Genomic DNA, 26429 nt, shown 5'->3' with positions numbered 1-26429 from the left:
CGTTCCAACACCCTCAATGTTGGGCTCCGTTCCAACACCCTGAATGTTTAACTTGAATGTTTAATGTAAATTTAAAGCTAACAGAGGCTAATCGTACGTTCGCATTATCATCCGTACACAAGATTACGCTAACATGAACGTGTAAAAATAAAAAAAAGGATAAAGAAAAGAATTATGAATAGGATTTCTTACCTTTGTGGTGGTCAGCAGAAGGTGCTCGCACACCTCCTTCATATTTTGCTATTATTTCTTACTTAAATGCAATAGTTGTACGCACTACTTTTCTTTTTTCACCTGTAGCAACTTTGCTGCTTACACTGACTTTCTTCGAAGGCATAATTAGGAGCTAAAACACTTTGTACACCTATATTAAAAGCAAAAGCAAAACGAAGCACGTCAGTTGGTCACGCAAAGAGCGATCTACACCCGTACGCCGCTCAGCATCACACCCTAGCGTACGCACTCACGCATTACCGGCGTTCGAACTCCGATTTTTTGACCGAACAGCGAAGCAAGAATTTCTCGAAATTTTTGGTCGGACACCGATTTGTTCGAACTGAGATGCGTTCGAAAACCGAGGTTCCACTGTATATACAAATAATGCTATGTATATATTACTTTGCCCGTTGTTTGTCCTACTGCATTTTAATTTCATGTGGCCTGAATTTACCTATTTTATTAATTCAAATAGCATGTAAGGAAACTTTTAAGTAGATTAAAAAAAAGTCTCACACAATGCATCCATGCATTGTAGTGTGTCCTTATCATGAGACTGATGGTGTTGTAACACACATGCAGTGCGGCACATCAAGTAAAGCTCCAGTGAGCACCAACAGGAGTGATAGCACAAAAGAGGATTAATATGTCACAAGTATCGCAAAGCTTTGGATAATAGGAGATTGAAGCTGAGGACTACATGTCTTTCTTTTCATTATCGACAGACAAGCTAAATCCCAACCTGTGAGCATGATGTGTCAATTTTGCGATGGCATTTGTGCTGAAAATGCAATACTGATTCTCATTTGTTGGAGAAAAATGGGTCAAATACTAAATAGTCATAGGCAAAATGAAGCTTCAAAAATCTTTTTAAGGTATCAACGATGTCTTTGTCACTCTTCTAGAAGGTGCTGCAGTTTTAAATACAGTATGCCACAAAGTGAGTACATCCCTCAGATTTCTGCAGATTTCATTCTACTGTTTAGTATAACATCACTGAGGAAACATCACTTTGACAGAATGAAAAGATGTAAACAAAGCCCATGGCTTACTTGAAAGATATCCTCAGATCTGATGAGACCAAGATTAATTTATTTGGCTGAGATGGTATAAGGGATGTTTGGTGGCAACCAGATGAGGAGTACAAACATGTTTGTGTCGTGCATGGTGTTGGGAATGTCATGATTTGGGGCCGCATGAGTACAACTGGAATTGGGGAGTTGCACTTCATCAAGGAAAACACAAATTCAAAGATGTACTGTGGAATACTGAAGCAGAGAATGATGCCCTCCCACCAGAAACTGGGCTCCAGGGCAATTTTCCAGCCTGACAATGACCCTAAATTCACTTCTAAGATGACCAAGGCTTTTCTAAAGGGTCCAAGGGTTAAATGGGGTGGACTGGGCAAGCATGTCTCCAGATCTAAACCCAATAGAACATCTTTGGGGCGTCCTCAAGCGGAAAAGGGGAAAGCACAAGATCTTGAATATTCCCCAGCTCTGTCTCGTTGTCATGGAGGAGTGGAAAAGCATCGCAGTTGCAATTTGTGAGGCTCTGGTTAAATCCCTGGCCAGGCTGATTAAAGTGGTTCAGCAAAATCATGGTGGCCACACAAAATTTTGAACTTGAGGAACTTTTACATAAGGATGTACTCACTTTTGATGTTTAGGGTTAAGCTACTAATGGCTATATTTTGAGTCTTTTGAGAGGAAAAATACATTTACACAGACTACTTTTCATTATATCAAAGCGATGTTTCCTTAGTGTTGTTCAATTAAACATTATGATGAAATCTCTGCAAAAATGGGAGGGGTGTACTCACTTTTGGGACATACTGTATACATGTTCGTGCAGGGAAATTGCTTGAACAAAATGTGGCATCTACATGAGGTAAAATACGAGATATGAAATGTACTTCATGAAGCATTAGGACACATTTACATATATTTTTACTCCTCTAGATAGTGCTCTAGTTTTAAATATAAATGTTAATGTCAAGAAAATTGCTTGAACAAATGTGACATTTAGAAGAAGTAAAATAACATCACAGGGGGTTCACGAAGCTCCATGAAGCATTTTGGATATATTTTTTACTCCAGTAGATGGTGCTCTAGTTTTGAATGTACATGTTAGTGCAAGGAATACCGCCTAAACAAAACTGTTAAGTATGGCATTTATTGCTAAGTTCTGTTTTCAATACATTGGTAAAGAATGCATTTGCTATGTTTTTGTCTACTCACTGTTCATTGTTTTGTCTATGGTTCGTTGTATTGCTTAACATGCCCTATTTCACGATTGCCCAATTGTGTTGCCGTGTTTGATTTCCATACCCATTGGGGGTGATGCTTTTTGTAGCCTTGAAGATATACTAAAAATAAGGTATTAAAGGGGAGGGGTTGGGGGTTCTGAAAGGGGTTTGAACCCCTCATCTGTGTGCTTCTTCTCACCCTATTTTTGGAATGTCTATCTGGTTTAAATTTGACAAAAACATTTCTTATGCAAAACGTGGCATCTCGAGGTAAAAGCATCTAGTGGTTCATGAAGTGTCATTTGTGTCACTAATTGCTCATTATTGCTCTCTCATTCAACATAAATAGCCATAAATTAGCGACAGTGTTATTTTCATCTATAGGGATTGTGGTTTTGTATTATCTGTGGAAATCTCATTAGAATTCCCATTCACAATAATATGTTTTAAAATGATTCATTAATTTGGTTTTCCGAGTATATTTGTTTTTGTTTTGTGTGATTGTTCTTTGTGTTTACATGTTAACACAATAATCACTCATTTGAATAACAGAGACCCATTATATATTAAAGGGGAACAATGGGCATCACAATTTTGCATTAAATTCTTAGTACAAGGCACATACGGGAGAGCCATTTGGGTGTTTACAAGTTCGCCCCCAGTGGTATCAATTTGCTGAACCATTTGAATATTGTGGGGCAAAAAGGCAGATATTTTTTTCCCGATTGGCTTCATTAGACACAATCCAGGTTCAGCTTTGTTTATTTATTTAAATGTGTTCCATTAAAAGAAATATAACCTAAAACATCCATTGTGACATGATATACGATCTGTCACATTTGTCTTAAAATATTTACTAAATCGAGAAGGCTTTTGACAACACCCTCATTAAATCCTGTTTAGTCTCCCTTTTTTGGTTGCCAAGTCCAGCTCTCAAAGCACACAGAGCATAAATTATAACAAATGCTGGGTAATCATCAAAGGCATCCTGTTCAAAACAGAAATGCTCAACTAACACTTCCTCTTAGACCGCCAAAGTAAGTGTAAAAAAAAAAAAGAGTGCAATTGGGTCACTTTCCGTGAGCGTGTGGGAGCCAGGAAGTGTATGTGTGCTAATGAGAGTCATTTCATCTGTATTGCATCATCAGTGGTTGATAAGCTTGATCTTTTTTAGTTTTTTATTTTGAAACAAGATGAACTTTGAATGTTTGAAACATAAAATAAGGTGAAAGCATGGGTGCACAAAAATGTACAGGTCCGTGTTTTCACAACCTTCCAATCTAATTAATGAGATCTTTACAGGACTGTGCAAAAACATTTACACTGTTAGCGCTGTTTTTTATATATTTGGTCACATCCGTGTGCCAACTATTACAAGAGAGGCAATAGAGAAAATGGCGACTATTAAAGGGGAACTTAAAACCAATGTTCCCTCTAAGCTGCGCGCGTGCGCAATCGCGCACTGCCTGCACATTCTCAGTGCACACGAAAATATAGCCAGCGCACAAAAATGAGGGCTCAAAATTACTAATTAGAAGCGACTCAAGTCAAAGTTACAGTGCATGAAGGTAAAAATACACGGGTTACCCTGACGTTGTTTCCTAAATGCGGTATGTCAATGTCGAAATGCGGTATGTCAGGGTGCTGGAACGGATTAAAGTCAATGTCGAACCAAGTTGAAAAGTAAAGTAAGTAGAGTTTTTTGAGAACCGGCTTCTTCGGCTCGCCTCACTAAAGAGAACTGGCTCTTTCGGGTCCCAAACGGCTCTTCGGGTTGTTTTTGCTTCTTTAATCCCTACACGACCAAATATTACGTAAAATTGTGCACAAAATGACTTAAAGGAAGGGGGGGAGATAGAACAAAAAAGAAAAAAATACCAAAATGAAAAAGTAGAAAAAAGCTGAGAAAAAAAAGAAACAAAAGGAAACGAAAAAAGAAGGACAAATTCAGAAAAAAAGCCAGAAAAAAAGAAACAAAAGTAGATAGAGAACAAAAAGAAAAAAGTAACAGCTAGGAAAAAAATAAACACAATGAGATTTTTTTAAAGGAATTAAAAGAAATTGAAAAAAAAAACAGGAAAAAGAAGAAAAAGTTTGTGTTGCATTCAATGGCAGTCAATCTTGTTGCCAACATTGTACTTCCACAAAAAAAATGTGATTAAATACAGTTCTGTATCTTGCAACCGACTAAATAAGCCCCCCCAAAATGTTAGTATTATGCGTCAAAAGATACCAGGAAAAAAAAATGAAAATCTTGTGAAAGAATTGTAAGAACAAACAACGTATGTAGGCCGTACAACCTTTGCAATAGTACATTAGTCAATTCATTCAAAAGTGAAACATTTTTTTGCATAGCCGGAAGCTCAGCAAAATGTACCTTGATGTCAAGTTTTGGACATGTTTGATAATGGATTAGTTGCCACACTTGGGATTGCTGTTGCTCACTGTTGTTTCAAGCGTTGCTCACCGACTTTGTGTGAACGCTCAGACCCGTGGAAAATTACAGGGAACATTGCTTAGAACCCAACCAGATTTATTTTAGCACCGGAGTTTTAATCGAGCGAGAGATTGTCCACAGTACCGTTTGCATTGGCATGCTGTCTAATTCTAGTGAGCATTACTTGTCACGTATATCAATCTTTTCTGTATATCCGTAGAAAATTTTAATGACAACTTAAAATCGCAAACATACATACGTTACCAATGTCGCCAAATTGAATGGTCACTTGATTCCAAACACATCCCAAAGTAAAGCTTTGCTTAAAATGGCTTCTCAGGTACAGGGGGGGGCAACGACAATTGCTCATGGTGTTGATGAGGTCTCTATAATATTCATGGTCTGCATGGAGCTTCACAGCCAATGCGAAAAATCAAGTAAAGCAAATGAACTCTGAGCTTGCTATTGTTCGGATGCTTAGGCTAATGTGTCTGCTAGCACTGTTATCTGAATTTTCGTAAAAGCCGGCATCATTTCTGGAAAGCCGCACCTCACGGAAAATTACTCTGTGTGAAGTGAAGAAAGAGAACCTGGTACCTTTAAATGCCGTTTGATTCATATTGATGCATATATTGATGATTGATTGATGACTTAATACATGTTAGTACTTAGTTATTAGTTGAAAAAATCACAACCAAACACCTTTTGCTCATGCTCTATTTTGGAATATGAACACTAGGGGCGGCAGTGGCTCAGGAGGTAGAGTGCTCGTCTTGGGATCAAGAGATCGCAGTTCGAATCCCGGCTCCTTCGTGTTACATGTCAAAGTGTCCTTGGGTAAGACACTGAACCCCTAATACCCCCAATAAGCAGGTTAGCGCCTCACATGGCTGCACGGCCACTATTGGGACATGTGAAGCACAATGTAAAGCGCTTTGGGAAGTCTTGACTTGAAAAGCGCTGTATAAATGCAGATCATTTCATTTCATAGTTTGCTAGAATGTGTGTATGTCTTGTTGTTATAAAGTAGGTTCTCCATTCGGGCACCGATGTTGTGGAATGCTCTGCCCGCTGAGATTCGATCTGCAACCTCAGTGGAACTGTTTAAACCTAGGATTAAACAAACTTCTATTCTATAGATTATGAATGACCTTAATTTCTGTTGACGATATCTGTGTATTAATTGTTATTACAATGTCCATTGTAGCCTGGTCATCCTGGAATGGGGATTACCTCATGTGCAGTCCTTTCTCAAGGTTTCTTCATTTTCCTCATGTTGAGGTTTTTGAGTTTTTCCTTGCCCTCGTGTAGGTTTTAGATCAGGGGATGGTGTAATAATAGTCTGTGGTTTGCAATAATCTGTGGTCTGTGTAGCCCTTCGAGACACCTTGTGATTACGGGCTTTACAAAAAACATGACTTGACTTGACTAAAGTGGACTTAGTAGCAGACACCATGAGAATGTTAGCGGGTAAAGCGTCGCTATATAAAGCAGGTGCCCTATTGTCAGGTTCGCTTTAAGTGTGTGTTAATACAGCAATGTAGTTAGTAACATACTGTGCCATTTAGTGGGGAGCAACCTTAAGGTTGTTAAATTCGGGTACAAAAAGACTAATGATCTGAAATATTAGCCTTGTAATCAGTATTTTCTTGGATATAATTTGATGTTTAGTTACTAGGACTTTAAATAATTCTGATACATTTATAAAACTAAAACCTACATATTTTGTGTTTTTACTTACATCCATGAACTCCACATTTGCCTTGGGCCCTGTGGCTTCATTTAGGATTTTGATGGCAACCGGTATCTTGACGGTTTCTCCCTCTGGAATCCAAATTCCCTAGAATGATGCACACATTCAAAACCCAAGTACATTAACAAAACATTAAAGACAGGTGATAAGTGTGTACATTTTCCAAGGAAGATCAACTCTTTTTCACTGAGTATTAAACATTTGTTTTTTCATTTTTTTTATTTCAGTTTTCTCATTAAATAATGGCCAATGTTCTCCCATACCTGTCAACGGCTCCATGCCCGTACAAACTGTCGTATTTTCCCGTACAAAATACAAAATAATCGTACACCATATATATATTTTTTTTTTTTTTCGGAAAAATGCATGATGGGAAATACCCAGGCGGCAGACGCATGCGATGGACAAATTTGCGATTTTCTATACAGATTCCCTCGTCTTAAAATGCATAAAAAACATACTTTGTAAGGCAAAACCGTGCAGATTGACAGGTATGTTCTCCGTCTCAATTAGTAAATTGATCATTCCTCAGCCCTTGTCACATTATCTCCTTTCTTCCTCACCTGTCATCCAAAATCCCATCGGAGGGGAATGTGTCCTGTGAAGATACAGCTAACGTGCGATTGAAAGTTATTTTGTCCTTCAAAAAGCAGACAAAACTATTTTATCATTTTGAAGGATCCAATTTCAACTGTGATTAAAGTGATTTAGCAGCTGCCAAAACGGTCAAAGCATTTAAAAGAGAAGGGTGGATTCGAGAGGCTCTTAACTTTTCAACAAGCTTCAAATGCGTTGCACTGCTGTTATCGACGCCCCTCGTGACAGCAAGCTTAACACCTCCACTAAAGTCAAAGCACCTATGATCAAGGGTGATGCATTTTGCTTCTTTCGCCCACTCTGTCCGACAAATTACTCCTCGGGATGTATGATTTAGTCGAAATGGACCATTGTTAAGAAAAAAAAAACAGTTTTCCAGCAAACTCATAACGTTTCATGATCATAATTGTTCTAAATGGACATCTTCTGTTTGTTTTTACCTTTGACTCCCGTATAGTAATGGTGTTTTTAATGGCTTGTTCATTAATGTTCAATAACACATTTAATTTGAGTTGATTATTAAACTGCTCGAAAACCTGCCAATGAATATATTACCCTGCTGTTAAAAAAACATTGGATCCTGATTTGAGAGAGCAATTTTATGCTTTGAGTGTTCATTAGTTCGGAGCAATATCTGCATTTCTATGTCCATAATTATGACCCCATAAAACATTTAGAAATTGGAAAAGAAGAGCAAAACAAATGGAAAAGTTGAGCAGAACAATTTAAAATACTTTTAGGAGTTAAAAATAAGAAGTTTATGAAAGAAAAAAGAAAAAACACCACTTTGGATATAATAAACTTAGTATATATGGTCTCACAAGAGCATGAAGGCTAAACGATCCAATATTGAGATATTTGACAAAACATCCCAAATAAATGAATGAATGAATGGATGAATAAATACATAAATAAATAGATAAAAACAACATTTCAAGGTGTGAGAGAATGTGGATATATTTTTCTTAATTAATTATTTTATTTTTGTACCGGTATTTTCACGTTTTTCCATCAAAATGAAGAACAAAAAAATATACTCTTGCAATTATTATTACCTTTTTAACGATTATTCTGGTGGTGGATAAAAACAAAACAAAAAATTCTAATGTCCAGCCGTCTGCCATACAAGACCATTTTAGTTGTTTTATTCATTTATTCATTATAATGTTTTTGTGTAAAAATCTATTCTTAGAAAGGAATATGTGCTGTTAAGTAAATAAATTCTGCAAATGTTAAAGAATGTTAAATAATGTTGATTTGCATTTTACAAAAGAAAAAAACATAATTTAATATGTTTTCATTTATTTAAAATGGTTTATTTCACAATATGTTATACTTATTTTAGTACAATAAAACAAATCACTCTAAAAAACAATTTTCAATTATAACAGTTGGTGGATGCTGTTTTATTTTAAGAATCTTTTCTAGATAAGAACAAATTACATAAAATGAGCAAATTGATTGGCCAGATGCCATGAAGATATTAAAATTGTTTTGAGTTACATTTTTTTAACTAGATCGGCAATTTTTAAATATGATAAAAAAAAAAAAAAAAAAAAAAAAAATACATTTTCTGTCAAAATCATGTAATATAATGTATTGTTATTTATTATTTAATATTATGTATTAATATTATCATTTAATATTTCATATTTGGATTCACAAAATGTTTTGCATTCAGCTTATTGTTATATTTGTGTCAAATAGTATTTCTTTTCACGCACATAAATTGCAAACATATTTAAACCAGATCAGAAACCGTTTGCATTTTACAAATGAGTACAAACCCTACCTTGTAAACTGTCCCAAAGGCTCCGGAACCAAGGATCTTGACCTTTTTGAGTTCTGTTTCTTTCAAGATTCGAAGCTGAGCTTGGTTGGGTGCTGTCCCACTTGGGGTTAATGGTTCTACCAACTGAAACCACACAAACACAAAAAAACAGTCTTTTCAGAATTGTACAATTATTGGCCAATACTATATAGCACATACTGGTATACTGTATGGTCTTGTATGGATTCATAATCAAACTGTTGTATCATCAATTCTCAAGTACATTGCACCAATATTTTTTAAACGTGGGAGAAAATGAAAGAAGGAAAAAATAAAACTTGTTGGAAAAAAATGCAACAACGGAGCAGTCACAAAAAAGCAAAAGCAGAGAAACCCGAAGCAATATCAGAAGGATTAGGAAAATGGAATCGAGGATTCGAGAAAGGGGAGGTGGAGATAATCACAGAGTGTATATCAGCCCTGTTCCTCTCCGGCTCGTCATCCTTACAGTTTGATTAAAAAAAAAACAATAGTAAGTCTTCATTGAGACCGAATATTACACCAGCATCTGCATGGCGCCAAAAACACCCACAAGGAGCTGTCCAGCATAGTCGAGGCAGAGCTGTAGGGAGCTGTCCACAATGCCACTTTAAACAGTAGTGCTGAAAGTTAAACACTTTGAGTACACTGCAAGTAGGTCAACAAAAAAGGTGTTATAAAAAGGATTATAGGCTAAGCTATACAGCATTTGAGATAATTTGCAAAGATCCCCCCAAAAAAGTCACCTGAACCCTAACCCTAACTCTTGATTACATCATAGAGAACATTGTTTACAAAGAGATTCGACATAGTTCTGCATGATAATCATCTGTTAATGTACGTTAAAGAAATAAGTAAGATAAAAATATTCTTAGGATAGGCCAGCTTGTTTAACCAGTGTGCCAGGGCACACTCGTGTGCGTGAGACTTTGTCTATTGTGCCAATGGCTATTGCCCAATTTTATCTTTGCAAAATAACATGCTATTGTTAAGTATCTTTGTTTTTTTCCACTGATCAGCCGAGTAACTGAAGCATTCACCCATATCAGTAGGTGGCAGCAGATTCCTCTTTTTATATACTAATTGCTCATAAGGTAGTACATTAAATTTATAAAATCATGTACTTTGTTTGATGAAGCTGTTTAATGTTGCACAAAAAATATACAATGAAATATTTTTTTTCACATAATTCTGCTGATTTTACATTCTTTATAATAAAAAAAACTGAAAAAAATGCTGTAACCTAAAGAAATTGTTCCACTGGTAGATATGTTTTTCTCATTTAAAGTATATTTATTTTGTTATTTTTGTGGGAGAAAAAAACCCACAACATTGAAGTATAGCAAAAAAAAAAAAGAAAAACAGAAAAGAATGTAACCTAGTTGATTTATTTATTCATTCTGGGGAAAAATAAGATAAACATATGGTAACACTGTAAAAATCAAGTTAAAAATGTGGTCAAATTCCAAATTATTTTCTTTAAAAAATTATCAAACGTTAGAAGTTAGTATTTTTTTTGTTGTTGTTTTGTTTTGATGACACGTATACGATAATATGAATAACAAGAGAAAAATCATTCAAACAAAAAGGTTGTAGACAAATTTGCTGAATTATTGTAATAGTTCTACGAAAAAATCTCTACGAGCAGATACGGGTGCTCATTTTAAGTATATGTTTTGTTCTATTTTTTTTCTAGAAAAAAGCTCAAATGGAAATTTAAAAATCTCCAGTAAAAAGTTGTGGCTTTGGTTTAAAAATGTTGGGATTAAAATGAACTAAAAGAGGGAATAAAGAATCAAATAATCTGAGGATCAAAAGGCAAAATATAAGGAATGATGAAGACATGCAATTAATTATCAAAAAAATCAGGCGTGCAGAACATAGCTTTCCGACCATTTTATGTTGGCACGCCAACTTTATGCTGCTCACTCTAGCATGACGTCAAACTAGTTACATCGACTGCTATTATACTTTACTGCTGAACTTTTTGCAGCTCCACCCACTCCTCCCTCAACCACCTGCTTCCCTTTGACAATGTCACCCATTATCCACTCTCCCGTCAATCTCCACCTCTTCAAACTAATCCGAGGATGAAGTACTGCTCTGTACTTTATTCTATTTTTTTTCTATGTATGCAGGGAGTCTCCTAACAGAATGAAATGGCCCAGGAGTATTTTTGTGACCACCATAATAGGAGGTTGTAATTGCAAATGCAAAGGTAATGTTCGGCAGTGCTCCCACTTTTCAAGTTAGTTGCGCGTAAAGTACTGGAACAGCAGCGTGTGTAGAGAGTGCAAACTACCTGATTTAATATTCCATGTGGGCAAGTGAGTGCCTTAAAAATGTATGGAATAATATGGTACTTTTCTAATTTCAACGATGTACTATTTTCGTTTTCTGACAACACTATGCTGTGCTGTGAACTTGAAATAACATGTCACGGTCGCCTTGGTGACCAGTCTGCCCCGCCCTCTGGGCAACAGCTGAAGCAGTTCCACTAATTGTGGGTCTGCTATTTAAGGCTGCATTGTGGGCTCTGCGGTGGCTGGTTCATTACTCTTATACACAATCCCGGTCTGTTATGCTTGTCCTGTTTTAGTCTGTTATGCCTTGTCATGTTTTAGTCTGTTATGCCTGGTCCTGTTGAGTTTGTGCCGGAGGAACTCTGTATTGTTCTGTTTTGCCCCGGAGTATTGGGCGACTTTTATTTTATTAAATAAAACTTATGGATCGTCAACGCATTTGAGTTCTCCCTTCATGCCTCCTGCCTCCGTTCTGGTCCGGTCACCTTCCACGCCACCACGCCTCGTGACATAACATTGTAGTCTTTGGGCTAGAAGAGGTTGTATGTATAGTATAACGAAAAATGTATGGTTGGTACCATATAGAAAAGGGGTCACCAATATGTTCTCCATATTTTTGAGTACCTCACCGCCTCTTCCACTTGCTGCCCTCAGGGAGGAGATTCCAGTCAATGCAGGCCACAAGATACAAGGCTATAGAACTCTGCTTTTCATCAGTAGGTATTTTGGATATTAATACTGTGGCACAGTCCTGAGGTTGAAATCCAGCTACCAGCCTCACCGTGTAGAGTTTGCATGTTCTCCTGATGCTTGCAGTATCCTCCCACATTCCCCCCGAAATGTGTGTGTCAGGTTAATTGGCCGGTCCAAATTGTCCCTAAGTGTGAATGATCGAGTGAGTTGTCTGTCTCTGTTTGCCGTGCGACTCGCTGGCAACCAGTTCAGGGTGTCCCCTGCCCACTGCCCAAAAATAGCTGGGATGGGCTCCAGCAACCCTACTGAAGATAAGCAGTGCAGATAATGGATGGATGGATATTAAACCTGTGGATCTTTGCATTTTCTTTTAATGTTGAATGAATGACTGGATGCTTCAAACAAAGTTGCATTGCATTTTGACAATGACAGTAAATATTCTGAATCTGCATCTAATCACATAGAAACAACAGTATTAACATAAGTTACTATTTCAGAAATTCATATCAAATTAGTAGCCCTTCATGGTAATCAGTAAACAAAAAAGTAGCCATAAGCATCCAAAAGGTTGGGGATGCCTGGTATAGAATTATGAAATATAGATGGATCATAAATCAGCTCCAAGTAAAATGGAGGTGGGACAAAAAACGTAATCGAAATTAGAAAATGCTTTAAATCATTTTAGTAGGAACGCATTATAGCATACTCTAACTTGATTGACCATCACGCGGTTATGATGGCACCATTAAGTAATTGTGCTATTAAGAAATATATCAAACTGTTAAAAAATCCGCCTTTGTTGTAAAAACTATGGATAGCTCAATATAACTTCGGTGTTGGCCTTTGATGACGCAAATTTGAATTTTTAGACCAGAGACACGAACCTCCTCGGGTTTAGTTAATATTACCTAGCTGGTGCAACAGATAGATTGAGAACTTTACCAATCTAAAAGCTAAAAGTTAGCCCTATTGATCTTAAGTCAAGGATTAGACTTTTTATTCAAGTGTTATATCGGTAGCATACTCACCTCTGTTTCCAGGAAGCGACGAAGGGCCCGCTTCTTCTTGATGTTGTTTCGGCGTAAGGACACGGCCACGCTCAGCACAATTATGACCACCATAAAGAGGCTGCCAATCACACCGGCCGCGATCAGAGGGGTCCTGAGGATGACAACATGACAAGGAAGAGGGGGAGGAAACATTACATAAATAAGGAAGGGCTAAAAAGATTCTGTAAGACAATACGGTATAGTCTGTTGGACTAAGCAAAGAAATTTGTCAAATTGTCATTTAAATTTGGAAAATCCAACTTACAACAGGGGTTGGCAAACCTTTTGAGTTGTGGGCTCAATTGGGCTAGAAAATGTGGCAGAGGGGCTAACATAATCGGAAAAAGATGTTAATTGATTCATTAATTGATTTACTTGATACAGCAACACATAAGTGAACAATATCACATATGTCGATAACATTTTGCTCATAAGTGTTTATGATTAAATATACTTGCAGACATCTATATGTACATATTATACTTTGTTTAATTTTCATGTACAAATAGACCTTTTCATTGAATTGGTTTTAACACAGTCAAAATAAGAGCAAAAGATTATTATGTGTCCCCTTTTCAGCACTAGATTTGATAATGTGCATTGTATAGGTCAAAACATATTTGATCTGGCTCAGAAGTGGAGTTTGTTTCAATCAGTAATAGCCATCTTGATATAGAGAGTACATACAATTAAAGAAAAAGGTTTCATGAAATGGCTTTGCGAGGAATACACAGGGAAGAAAATTGGGGACAAGTGTGGCACCAATACATATACATGTATAAATATTTTTTAATTAACATTTTCTACCACATATTATCATTTTATTTTTACCAGTTTCATTTGGGAGCCCAGGTCAAAAGCCTGATGGTATGTATGTGCCCCGTGTAATATACTGTACTTTGCCCTCCCCTGCCCTCACAATTGAGTCTGATTATAGAGAATACAATAAGGGAAAGTTAAGACAATACTTCTTTTACATGACTCAATAATGTTGCCATAATCGTTTTCGTCCACAAATATCTTCATGAGAAACAGGCTATTTAATCAATCAAGAAGGCAGCCTTTGATTAAATTTTATGAGATAAACCCAGTAACATAGAACCACACTAGATCAGGATTGTCTATTTGATGAACGAATATTGAGTGGCAGCTTAATCAAAAGCTTACAAAGTAATTTCTCTGAAATATTGGCCTATTGAGATAATGAACGTCCGATACGCGGCCTAAAATCACGATGACGGCCAACAGCCATCGGGATTTACAAAACGCGTGTCACTAAAGCTGCCGGATCAGCCGGACATTTAATGTATCACCGTCGTTATCAGCCATCTGATAAGAGTTGATCCGCTGAACAGGTCAACTGAGAGACATTCCGCTGTTGCTCCTTTATCCCGTTAGCGCCGTCTTAGCGTTGAGCGAGAACGTGTAGATTCTCATCAGTTTGACAAAGCCTCTCCCAGGATTTGTGTTTATCTACTTCACCATCGGGTGCTCCCTCAGTAAAAGAGCTGCCAAATTTTCAGGAAGAAAGCTAGTGAAAATATACTGTTTTGCAAAAAAGCAGGTCGTAAGTCCAAAAGCAGGTATCAGTTTCTGTATCCAAGTCTCCTAACCTTATTCTACGTTATCAGTTATAAATGACCAGATCCAATTAATGAGATCAGTATCGATTCCATGCCAAATTGGCAGGACCGTAAAGATTATTTTTATTTCAAGTGAGAATTGTATCCATTCCATAAACCAAACTATGACATACATCCCCATACTCAAGTTCCTTCTCGTTCATTCTCGCTCAGATAATTAATTTGTGATCCCTTCTTTGTTGAACTAGAAATGCAGTCTTTGTGTTTGGAGCCATCTTGTTCGAAAATAAATTGGCACCATTAATAAGCTTTTTCATTAACTGTTCAGTTCATGAAATAGTTCAATAGGGTAAACAATTTCTCACGGTTGCCAGGCGCCCAATTGGCCCCGCCCGTGTAGCGCCAGCTGCGAGTAATTGACAGATTGGCTTTCCATTTATTTATACTCAGTACTGTCACTCTTCATTTATCAGTCCGTCAACGAACCTCTGCCCCGCAAGATATGGGTTTTGACTCTGTCCTGTTTCCTGTTGGCATTTCCTGTCCTGTATTGTTCTCGTTTATTTTTGTCCTGTTTAATATCGGTTTCCAGTTTCGTTACGGTCTATTTTTGTCCTGTTTACTATTCTCTCCAGTTTTTGTTCCCGTCTAGTTTGTCCTATTTTATTTCCATATCCTGTTTCATTATCATTCCTGTCTGTCCCGTCCTGTCCGGTATCGACCCCATCCATCTAATATTTACTAGTGCAATAGGTATCGATCTCGTCGCCTTCTGGCTTCCTAGCATTTCACGAAAAACTGCTGCCTAACGTGCATGACTCCCCATTTCCCGTAAACTAAAAGGCTCGTGTGAGAAACGTCACGCGTTTGGGTCCTGATCCGGTTCTGGTTCTTGACACAATTGGGAAGTAATTGGCAGTGGTTTGGTTTCTGATATGAGGCATGCCGAAAATCGGTATTCGTGACAATGGCCATTAAAGTACAGTATAACACTATTGGCATAAACATGGAGATTGGTCCCTGAAAGTCAACCGTCAATCTTTCTTTTTTTTAATGGATGATTTGTTGGACCATACCAAAAAAAAAACTTTAAAAGACAGGACTGATAATTGTCCCATAACCAAATGCAATTTAAAGGTAAAATATTATCATAGTCACTATGAAACATTCCAAATATGGGACTTTTCTTTTCACTTGTTTTATTTCTTTAAATTTTAGTTCTATTTGCTTTTATCGTGATGATGATGATGATGATGATTGTTTGTATCATCATTAATAGTATCATGACTAGGTTTTATCAATATCATTATTAGCATCAGGCAGCACTGCAGCGCAGTGGTTAGCGCATGTGCTGCACAGTTCTGTGGTCATGAGATAGAACCATCCTGTGTGGAGTTTGCATGTTCTCCCCTTGCTTGCATGGGTTTCCTGTGAGCACTCCGGTTTCCTCCCACATTCCAAAAACATGCATGTCAGGTTAATTGGCCGGTCCGAATTGTCCCTAGGTGTGAATGAGCGAGTGAGTTGTCTGTCTCTGTGTGCCCTGCGACTGGCTGGCAACCAGTTCAGGGTGTCCCCTGTCCACTGCCCGAAGATAGCTGGGATGCGCTCCAGCATCCCCGCGACCTTACTGAGGATAAGCGGTGCAGATAATGGATGGATAGATGGATTATTAGCATCATCAATATTGTTATTGTTATTATTATTATCATTATTCATAAAAATACTAATAACAATACAATGATACCTTGTTATTAGACCAAAATCTGTTCAGGATTGGTGTTTGAACACCAAACTAAGTAAAAAGTACCAAAACCTTTTTTTTTTACAAAATAAGTAATGGTATTTTTTTGTATACGTTCCTACACAACAAGAATAACATTATAGTGTTAAACCAGCAATGAAGAAACAAAAAAATCCGCTTTGACCACAGCCACTCCCAAAACTTCCCAACCACGGAAAACAACTTAAATAAGACAATTTATTTGAAAGCCGCAGTATTGTAACAACACAAGAGAGAATTCTGACCCATTGTTCACACTGTCTCTGAAGAACGCCGCGGGCCACCCGGGGGTCTTTATGACATTGCATATATACTTAAACTGCATGCACGCCAAGGGGCATTCATTGCTTCTGGCATTCTACGTGGATGAAATATATCCAGAATAAACGTCTGCCAAAGGATTTGATTGTGTTTTGTGTACACAGTTATGAATTTCAGGTACACATTAAAAAATGCAAATTAAAGACACAATTGTACCTGTCCATCCAGCCGATACAGTCTTGAAGCCTTGGTCCCGTGCACCTAGATAAAGTTAAAAACAGATTGGTTATTAACAAATATATTTAGTATATGCCAGTTTGGTCCATCACTTGACTTCTTCGATTAAAAAAGAAATCTGTAAGAAGTGAGATATCAATTTCAACTCCTGAATCTCATCTAAGTGATTCAACACCCCTCTTCTTTGTTACAAACAATTCAGACAGAGACTCAGGGGTATCTATCACTTCAATGGGCAAAATAGTAAATAAGGGGTGTAAACAAGCACATTCATGGATGCCAACAAGGATAAACAATCACATCAAGCAAACTCCAAAATATGATATCCTTGATAGCAGAATATCATCACTCCCTTTAGGCACATGTTGGGCTGCTTAAGCAACTATCCTCCCCCAAGGGCAACACAGCCATCATGAATATGACAATACTCCAATTAACTGAAAGATCCTTTAATGTGCAGTGGACTGGGGCCCACCTCAACATTTTGTCCGGCCCTCTAAACAAAACCATGGAGCATTTTGACGCACATTTTTGCAATGAATGTTATAAGTAAATGTATAATAAACTGCAGAGGTCTAATAGGTATGTCTATAGGACAACAATCAGTCGTATACTGCCAGGGTTTCGTAGGGTCACTTTAACTTGATTACTTTCAATTACTTTTGGATTACTCCAATACCAAATATGCTAATAATAATAATAATAATTTCCTTTGTATTGTCATTCTTTGTAACAATGTACACAGAACGAAATGTCGATACACCTGACCCGTTGTAGCGAGCCGATGCAGCCGCAGCCAACAGAGGGCGCCGCCATTTTTTTTTACCAATAAGGTATGACTCGGCCGAGGCGCGAACCAGCGACCTCCCAGTCTCAAAGCGGGCACATTACCATCTAGGCTACTGAGCTGGTAATAAAAGACAAAAGAAACTAAATATGAATACAATTACTAAATTTTGTGCAGGCTTAGGGAGTAACGGAATACATAGAACGGCAAAAATGATGTCGGCAAGCTGTTTGTATTTATTTTCATTTTGTTTCTGTCGCATTTTATGTCAGTTTTGCCGGAGATCAAAGAGATCAAAGCCAGAAGAGAAAGCTTACTATGTGTTGTGAGTCATCATTTTATTCATATTTAGTTTATTTTGTCTTTTATTAGCATATTTGGTATTGGAGTAATCCAAAAGTAATTGAAGATAATCAAGTTAAAGTAACCCTACCCAACCCTGTGCACAAATCTGGCCTTTATGAAAGAGTGGCAAAAAGGAAGCCATTTCTTAAAGATATCCATAAAAAGTGTCATTTGAAGTTTGCCACAAGCCACCTGGGACACACACCAGCTGTAATCGCAGCAAAAGGTGGCGCTACAAAGTATTAACTTTTTCGTTTTTTATTCGTTGAAAAAGTTTAAAATATCCAATAAAGTGTGTTCCACTTCATTATTGTGTCCCACTTATTGTTGATGCTTCTCAAGAAATTACAGTTTCATATGTTTATGTTTGAAGTCTAAAATGTGGCAAAATGTCACAAAGTTCAAGGGGCCAAATAGTTTCGCAAGCCACTGTAATTATTTGAGTCACGGAACCAGACAAATAATAATTCTGTTGTGCATTTCACACGTTACAATGAGAAAACGTTTGTCACTTACAATGCTCAAGAACAGAGGAATATAATTTAATGTCTATGTGGTATGTGAACACATAATATAATTCACATTTGTCTCTGGTACCCTGAATACTAAGAGTGTGATGATAGATCAAATCTACTGTTTTTTTTCAAGTCGTTTATACCACTGGTGGTCCACTGCTCTGCCAAATAAGATGATCCTGGACCTACTAAGACTGTGCACAGCACAACAAAAGTTCAAGTTCCAAGACATGTATTTCTGTGAAGAGCCCACAGAGTATTTTTATTATTATTTTTAAATTTCAGAGATCTCATCTCATCTCATCTCATCTCATCTCATCTCATCAGCTGCACCGCTTATCCTCAGTAGGGTCGCAGGGGTGCTGGAGCCCATCCCAGCAATCATCGGGCAGTGGGCAGGGGACAGGGGACACCCTGAACTGGTTGCCAGCCAATCACAGGGATATTTATGTATATTTTTTTCAGACTCTCATTTTGTAAATAGTCTAGAAATGTTTTGCTGGTTTAGTAAATATTTTATTGATAGTGTTACTATTATTTTTGGACATTTTGTCATGTCCTGCACGGTTGTCATGGCATCCAGCTAGCCCCGCCCCTTGACACCGGCTGAGACGCATTGAACTGATTGCTTGTGGAGTACTTAAACACTCCTTTTGGGACTGCCCGTTGCCAGACCATTGCTTTACGATGTTAAAGACCTGTTCTTGCCTGTTTGATCCGTGTCATGCCTAGTTTGTAATTTTGATTACCTTTGAACCTGTTTTGTTTTGTCCTTGGTCCGTTTGTGTGTTGGACAACTTTTATTTCTCAATTAAAGTGACAGATCGTCTACGCATATGAGTTCCCACTTCCTGCTTCCCGGTCCGTTTCCTGACACATTTGTTCTGTGAATACACCAGCAGGGTAATTTGCTTGTGGCTTTTTGGAAAAAATACATTTTTACAATAAGCTAATTCAGCCATTGTCACATGTTTTTCTATTACAAAGGGAGCCCGGCCCCTCATTAAATAAGGGATAAGTTATGTGGCCCTCACACAAACCCCTGGTTGAATGTTGAATTTTCTAGTAAATCCATGGTAAAATTACCAAAAAATTCAACACTGACACAGGGATCTGTAAAAAAAATCTCAATTTCATAAAAGAGCTCAAACCAAAAGGACAGCAGCACAATTCATTCTTCGTCATTCCGGTTCCGTCTGATCCGTCTAATTCCCCCGGCTTGTCTTCTTGAGAGAGAGATGCTTATGAAGCTGTACCTGTGACAAAGTGTCAGCCCGGTGTTTTTCCATTCACGACTACATTGTTATGCTCCGGTAAGCCGGGGGCTGTCACTCAGGGAAGGAGGAATAACACAGCGGAATGACACGCGCTCCCCGCGGAGTAAAAGACCAAATTTTGTTTCACCGAGCCTGCGTTGAATATTGCATGGAGAGGTGACTGGCTAGTGAGTGATGGAGAGGAATGGAAAAGGATATGGCTGCTTTCATTTACGTGTGTTTATTTATTGCGAAGGTCTTGAAAATTGTTATAAGTGACGTGGAGTCGGGGGACATTTTCCGGTGTTAAAGTTATTTAACATTTAACTTAGCAATCGTGGATGTTCTTTTTTCTAAATAGCAGAATTACTATGCAACTTACTACTGTGATGAGTGTCTCCAGATGCAAAGTGAGGCACGCAATTCTCTTGCCTCATGGCAGAAGGTGATAATGAGACCAGTATCTGATTTGGCCGACACTTCAGCCCCAACCAATGTAATTACCTCAGTTGAACTTTTTAAATCATTAAATCATGTTGACAATGTCTGAGTATTTTTTGTTAATGCTACATATTCTATTCTCATGATCTCATTAGCTGCACCGCTTATCCTCAGTAGGGTCGCGGGGGTGCTGCCGCCCATCCCAGCAATCATCGGGCAGTGGGCAGGGGACACCCTGAACTGGTTGCCAGCCAATCGCAGGGCACACAGGGACAGATAACTCGCTCGCTCATTCACACTTAGGGACAATTTGGACCGGCCAATTCACCTGAAATGCATGTTTTTGGAATGTGGGAGGAAACCGGAGTGCCCGGAGGAAACCCACGCAAGCACAGGGAAAACATACAAACTCCGCACAGGAAGTCCAGTAGCTGGATTTGAACCAACACAGGAGGTTCCCAAGACCTTAGAACTGTGCCGCACACGCGCTAACCACTGCGCCGCATATTCTATTCTGTAGTTTTTAATTTTATATTATACTTTATTTTTATTTTTTTAAATTTTTTTTCTAATTTCTTTGTTTGTTAATGCAACATCCATTGCAGCCTGGTCGTCCTGGAAGGGGGATTACCTCCTGTGCGGTCCCTTATCAAGGTTTCTTCATTTTCCTCATGCTAAGGTTTTTGAGTTTTTCCTTGCCCTCATGTAGGTTTTAGATCAAATGGTATAATAACAGTCTGTCATTTGCAATAGTGTGCAGCCCTTTGAGACTGATTAAGGGCTAAACAACTAAACATGACTTGACTTGAATAAACATGACTCTAGTTGCATGGACTTTTTGTAATTGAGTATTAGCTAAATGTTGATGTTTACATTCAAAAGGCGGCCATCTTAATGTATTACTGTACTGAGAATCTCCAGATGCAAAGTGAGGCATGGAAGTCTAACAACATGTTAACTCACACAGTAATATTTTTCTCATTGCAAGGACTCTTTTTTTTTGTAATTGAGGATCTATTGATGTATTTATTCAATAGGAGCAGCACATAAAATTCACTTATAAGTAAAGGTAGGAAAATAAAACGTTGTAGTCTATCCTACAGTTTATGTATTGCTTTCTTGCTCTGCCAATCAAATGATGAATTTATCTGACTGCGCCTCGCCAGATAGGAACCACTCGTCACTGTATGTTATAATGTAAGTTTTTGTTCAGGGAACACAGACAATGAAAATAAATTGATACACATTTTGTTATATCCTTTTGTCTTTTTCAAGACTTTTTTATAACTTACCCTTGTGTGCAGTTAGCATGGCAGGGGTGACACTCATTGTTGCTTTCGGCATACTTAAAGATGAAACTGTTTGCGCCTTGTAGGCCGTCTGGGCACTTTTCCACGCAGTTAGGGCCGTCTTTAAAATGGATACATTTCACACAATGCTCTGGGCCCTGTGGAGATGAAAACAAAAGATTGTTTACTTAGCTTCGAACATTTGGCAAACTCACAATAAGAAAAAAATGAAAGAAAAGACAGTGGACTAAGAAAATTAAGAATCTTTCAAATATAATTTTCGGGTACAGTTGACATAATATTGCACATAATTTTGCTTATTTCAACTATATTTTTTTTATGTCAGTATTTTTAATGAGTTTATTCCGCTTGTTTCTTTCAAAAATATTGGTCAACGATAAAACAGATTGCATAGTATGCCAGGGTTTTTTTTTTCTTCATTTAGACTATTATCGCTCACTGTTGTTCCTTATTTTGACTGTGCTGTTTAGATCATAGTCAATATCGGCCTCATAATGTTACTGTTGTCTGATTTCCAAACCCCTGAGGACGGATCTGACTTTGGTAACCTGATAGATTTATAAAAAAAAGAAAGGGTTCAGCGAAAAACCTTTAGAACAAATTGGAATTTTTGCATCTTGCAGGTCTCACATACAGTCTTCTCATGTTCTCCTTGTAAAACATACATTTATTTATGTCTTAAATCCTTATTTTGAGTGTCTACCAGACTATTACTATAAACATTATTGTTAAGAAATGGGGGAAAAAAATATTTAAAAAAATATTAGAGAAAATCTATTTTATTGAAAATAAAACCTTGTACTGTTGTCAGGTCATTGTACTCATTTTAATTGTTTTTGTTTGATAATCTTTAAATAGGAATCAGATATTAATCAGCATATGGTCTTCAATGCTTGCAGACGCACTTGCATAAGGTTCGGTTGGGGCAACTTACTCTTCCCTAATACAATGTGCTTGCAGAAATGTATGCATATTTTAAGTTTACGTTTTTTTTTTAACATTTTCAAATTGCTCTCTTATTCATTAGATATTATCTCAATGCTTGCAACTATCCACTGCAAAGTTCCTGCTAAATAATATAGCAAAACAAAAAAAAATATTAGAATATAAAAGCAATTAATACAAATATATATATATATATATATATATATATATATATATATATATATATATATATATATATATATATATATATATATATATTGTTAAATCATGTTACTACTGCTTTTTTCCATTTTATACTACCTTTAAAAAAAGAAAAAAAAACATTAGACTAACAATATTTAAAATTGAATCACCTCTCAAAATACTCTCATACATTCCATTCTGATCATGTTTGCTGTATATTACAAATAAATATTTCATTACAATTAATTAATTGTAATTTTAACATAATGCTTGCAGCTCCATACTGCAAAAAGTGAAGAAAAAAATCTCACAACAAAGTAATAAGAGCAAGAGTGTTGTTGTGTGATGTTGCAAGGTCCGAAACACTTAATGAACCCAGGATTATGTTTCGTCGTAGTTGCATCCAGGAGATGTTTCTTTCAACTCACAGCAACATTAAAAAGGAATACTTAACGTATGAATACATACATTAGCAATACTGGAAGTGGAAGACACCCACCACACAAAAAATAAAACAAAAACAAAAAACGTGCAACAGGATCATCGAATCCTATAAGCATATTCAAAAGATGAATGAAGAAGTGCGTGTAGTGGGCAAATGAGACGCATAAAGCAAGGCGAGAAGAGGAAGCTCATAATAACCCTGGCTCAAAGCACTCACTATGACCATAACTATCCACCTCAAGAAAGATTTATGCAGCTAATATATTCGTTGGAGGCGGTAAAGAAGAAGAGAAGTGTTCTTTCAGAAAATCAGCGGGCTTGAAATGCATCTAATTGCCAAATGATGGATGCACTTAGAGCAAGGAGTGGCCAGATAACGCATTAATATTGTTACATTGTGTTGTTCTCATGCTTAAATGATCCAGCTGGTGATGAACCATTTACTGAACAAAACATCAAATATTATGTCTTGAAATTGGAGGGCGGTTTTTAGCTGACATTTTGATGGAGGTAACTAACATGAAAAAAAAAACAACATAATAAACATCTTACAGTGTGAGTGCTGTTCAATTTAAAGTGTTTCATACTTTCATACTTCCTTTTTTTATTTGCAGATTAGAAACTAGTGGAGCTGATACGCGGACTAGAGCAATCACCCCCCTAAATAAGCACACGCGACAGTCATAAATATCTTATTTATTGATTTATTTTGGAATGTTACTGTTAAGCGTTAAAGGTGGCCTTGGCGGTAGGGAGCCCACCCCGAGACAGGGAGGTTGCTGGTTCAAGCCTCAGCCGGGTCATACCTAAGACTTACAACATCGGGTACCTATTCCCTTTCTACTTGGCGCTCGGCATTAGGGGGTTTGGCCACCTAATGACTCCAACGATATGTTGCAACACATCAAGTTGGGCTGAGCTGGGAGTCCCCTCCTCTTTATCAATCTCCCAGAGTCAAAAATGTGAATACGTTCTTAAACTCTAGCCACCTCCGGCATTGAATATAATAATAATTTATGTACCGTATTTTCCGAACTGTAAGGTGCACCGGGTTATAGGGCGCACCCCCAAAAAATAGTTTTTGGTCCTATATTTTCCATACGTAAGGCGCACCGGATTATAGGGCGCTACAATGGGAACATCGACAAAACAGTCAGATAGTTCAGTCAAACGTATTACCCCCTTAACATTCCGAAAGCTTGCAAAGAAGCAAATACGTGTCTCAGACATGTATGGAAACAGTGTCTGTACGATGTCACCAATCACATTTCTTAGTTTCCGTTTTATTTTTTTGCTGGCAACTGTGTGGACAGCAAAGTAAGACTTTGTTGTGCAGGGAAACGGGGTTATTTACTGTGCATATGACAATAAACACTTTGAATTGAATTAAGTTTAAAAATAGACTCATCACAGAAACATCAAGATCGTTCTAAAACAAGATACCGGGAAAATATAAAGCCGCATAGCTCACCTAAGTTCTCTTGCAGCCATCACGTTCAATAATGATACCTAACCATGGTTTTCTTACAACCGTGAGTGTAGTAAATCCAGGAGAGTAAAATATTTACAAATACAGAATAGTAAAAAATGTTTTCTCTATGCTGTAGTGCAACCCAACGTGTGATTCACATTCATCTTTTTTGGCCAATTGCAGGCTTTGTTTCGCCCCTTTAGCCTATGCGAGCCTGTAAATGATAAAAAGGATCCGCCCCCTTTACCTCCGAATAACTTTAGCCAATAGTGACTGATTCAAATGATGATTGACACATTAGTTAGGAAATGAAACGCCGGTATATAAATCCTAGCATACACCGCGGACTACTTCGCCTTCGGGGGAAAATGTAGTCGGCGGCTGCTTGCCTTAGTTGCAAGACTTTGCGACTTGATGTTGATCCATATATAAGGCACACTGTATTATAAGGTGCATGGTCAGCTTTTGAAAAAAAAAAGGCTTTTAGCTGCGCCTTAGAGTGCGGAAAATACGGTATATATAAATTATCCCCTTGAAAATTTGAAGTTCTCCAATTTGTTACTGCAGCATCAGCTGTGTTGACATTCATGCTCACATTCTGTGTTTTCCAACAAATACACTGACTACACTTCATCGCAATCCACCAGAAGATTGCGTTCTAGGCAAAGACCATCCCTTCTCTTTAGTATAATATTCTGTGATTGGGAAACAGTCTAAATTGCACTAGAAGCAAATAAAACAAACATTATTGATTGTCTCATATTGCTTCCAACACTCAGCCTGCTGCGCTCTCTCTGGCGTGGTTATATCCCTCCCCGCCTTGCTACAAGGGGCATTAGGCCAATCAAATCACTTTGTGTAAACCATAATGCAATTGCTACGGGCTTTTCGAGCATAACACGATTGTCGTAATCCGTTCGGTCGCCTGGGCCGCACATGCGGTCGCTACAAGAGGGTGCAACAGGTTAATGCGAGACATTCCCATCATTCACTGAAAGATGGAATATGTGAGGGAGGGGGTTTTGGGGGTGGAGGAATTGCGTAGATGTGTGGAGACAGAGTAGGGTGCTAACTGTTTTCTCTGCCAGCATATGGGACCAGATCAAGTCATGCCACATAGATAGTCGGAATAAAAACTACGTAATTAAAATTAAAATTGGGGATGCTGGTAAATAAAACAAGTAAAAATATTTGAAATATTGAATTGATGGAAAATAATTAAATGAAGTATTGTCACATTCAGTTGCCTGTCAATGCTGGGGTCCGGCTCATCTCTGAAGAGCGGGATGACGCTTTACATCAAAAAACAACGGTGACCAGATGATGAAGGTTCTGTGTTTGAGTAAGTTAAGGAGTCTTCACCGGCTAATGTTAAATATTAAAACTAGTATCTGTTTTATGTGGGGGAGCAGACCCCTACCCACCAGTCTGTACCTGCCCAAGACACAACACAGGTATTTGTGCACCATCGGCTTTAGTAGTTAAGGGTTCGTGAACCATGAATTTCATTAAAATTAAAATTCATGAAGTTTAAATATGGATAAAATAAAACATTGCTGGATTTATAATGGTTAATCCCCTTTTTTGTTTATGTTTTTTTTTCATGTATGGAATATGTAATATAAAAGTTGCTAAACATGCAGTACAGTAAGTAAAATAATACCATATGCGTGCAATATTTGTCTGCCAGTGGAATAAGAAATCTTGTATAACTGTCTTTTTTTAAATTAAAAAAGCAAACAAACAAAAATTACCAATAGCT

At 37.5% G+C, this 26429-nt stretch overlaps 1 protein-coding gene across 1 annotated transcript in view; it reads right to left on the bottom strand.

Annotated features, from left to right (window-relative positions):
* The window catches only part of erbb4b (erb-b2 receptor tyrosine kinase 4b), a 434153-nt gene that overhangs the window by 67522 nt on the left and 340202 nt on the right, over positions 1–26429 (bottom strand). Inside the window, exons 15-19 of the mRNA XM_088353033.1 lie at positions 21607–21761; positions 16950–16994; positions 13086–13218; positions 9044–9166; positions 6643–6741 (exon numbers count right to left, since the gene is read on the bottom strand). Of these exons, the coding sequence (XP_088209159.1) occupies positions 6643–6741; positions 9044–9166; positions 13086–13218; positions 16950–16994; positions 21607–21761 (555 nt within the window). The remainder of the gene's footprint in view (positions 1–6642; positions 6742–9043; positions 9167–13085; positions 13219–16949; positions 16995–21606; positions 21762–26429) is intronic.

The sequence above is a fragment of the Urocampus carinirostris genome, chromosome 14, assembly GCF_059441175.1.
Source record: "Urocampus carinirostris isolate Australia breed hairy pipefish chromosome 14, RoL_Ucar_1.0, whole genome shotgun sequence".
NCBI lineage: Eukaryota > Metazoa > Chordata > Actinopteri > Syngnathiformes > Syngnathidae > Urocampus > Urocampus carinirostris.
This window is presented reverse-complemented; position numbering and strand designations above follow the sequence as displayed.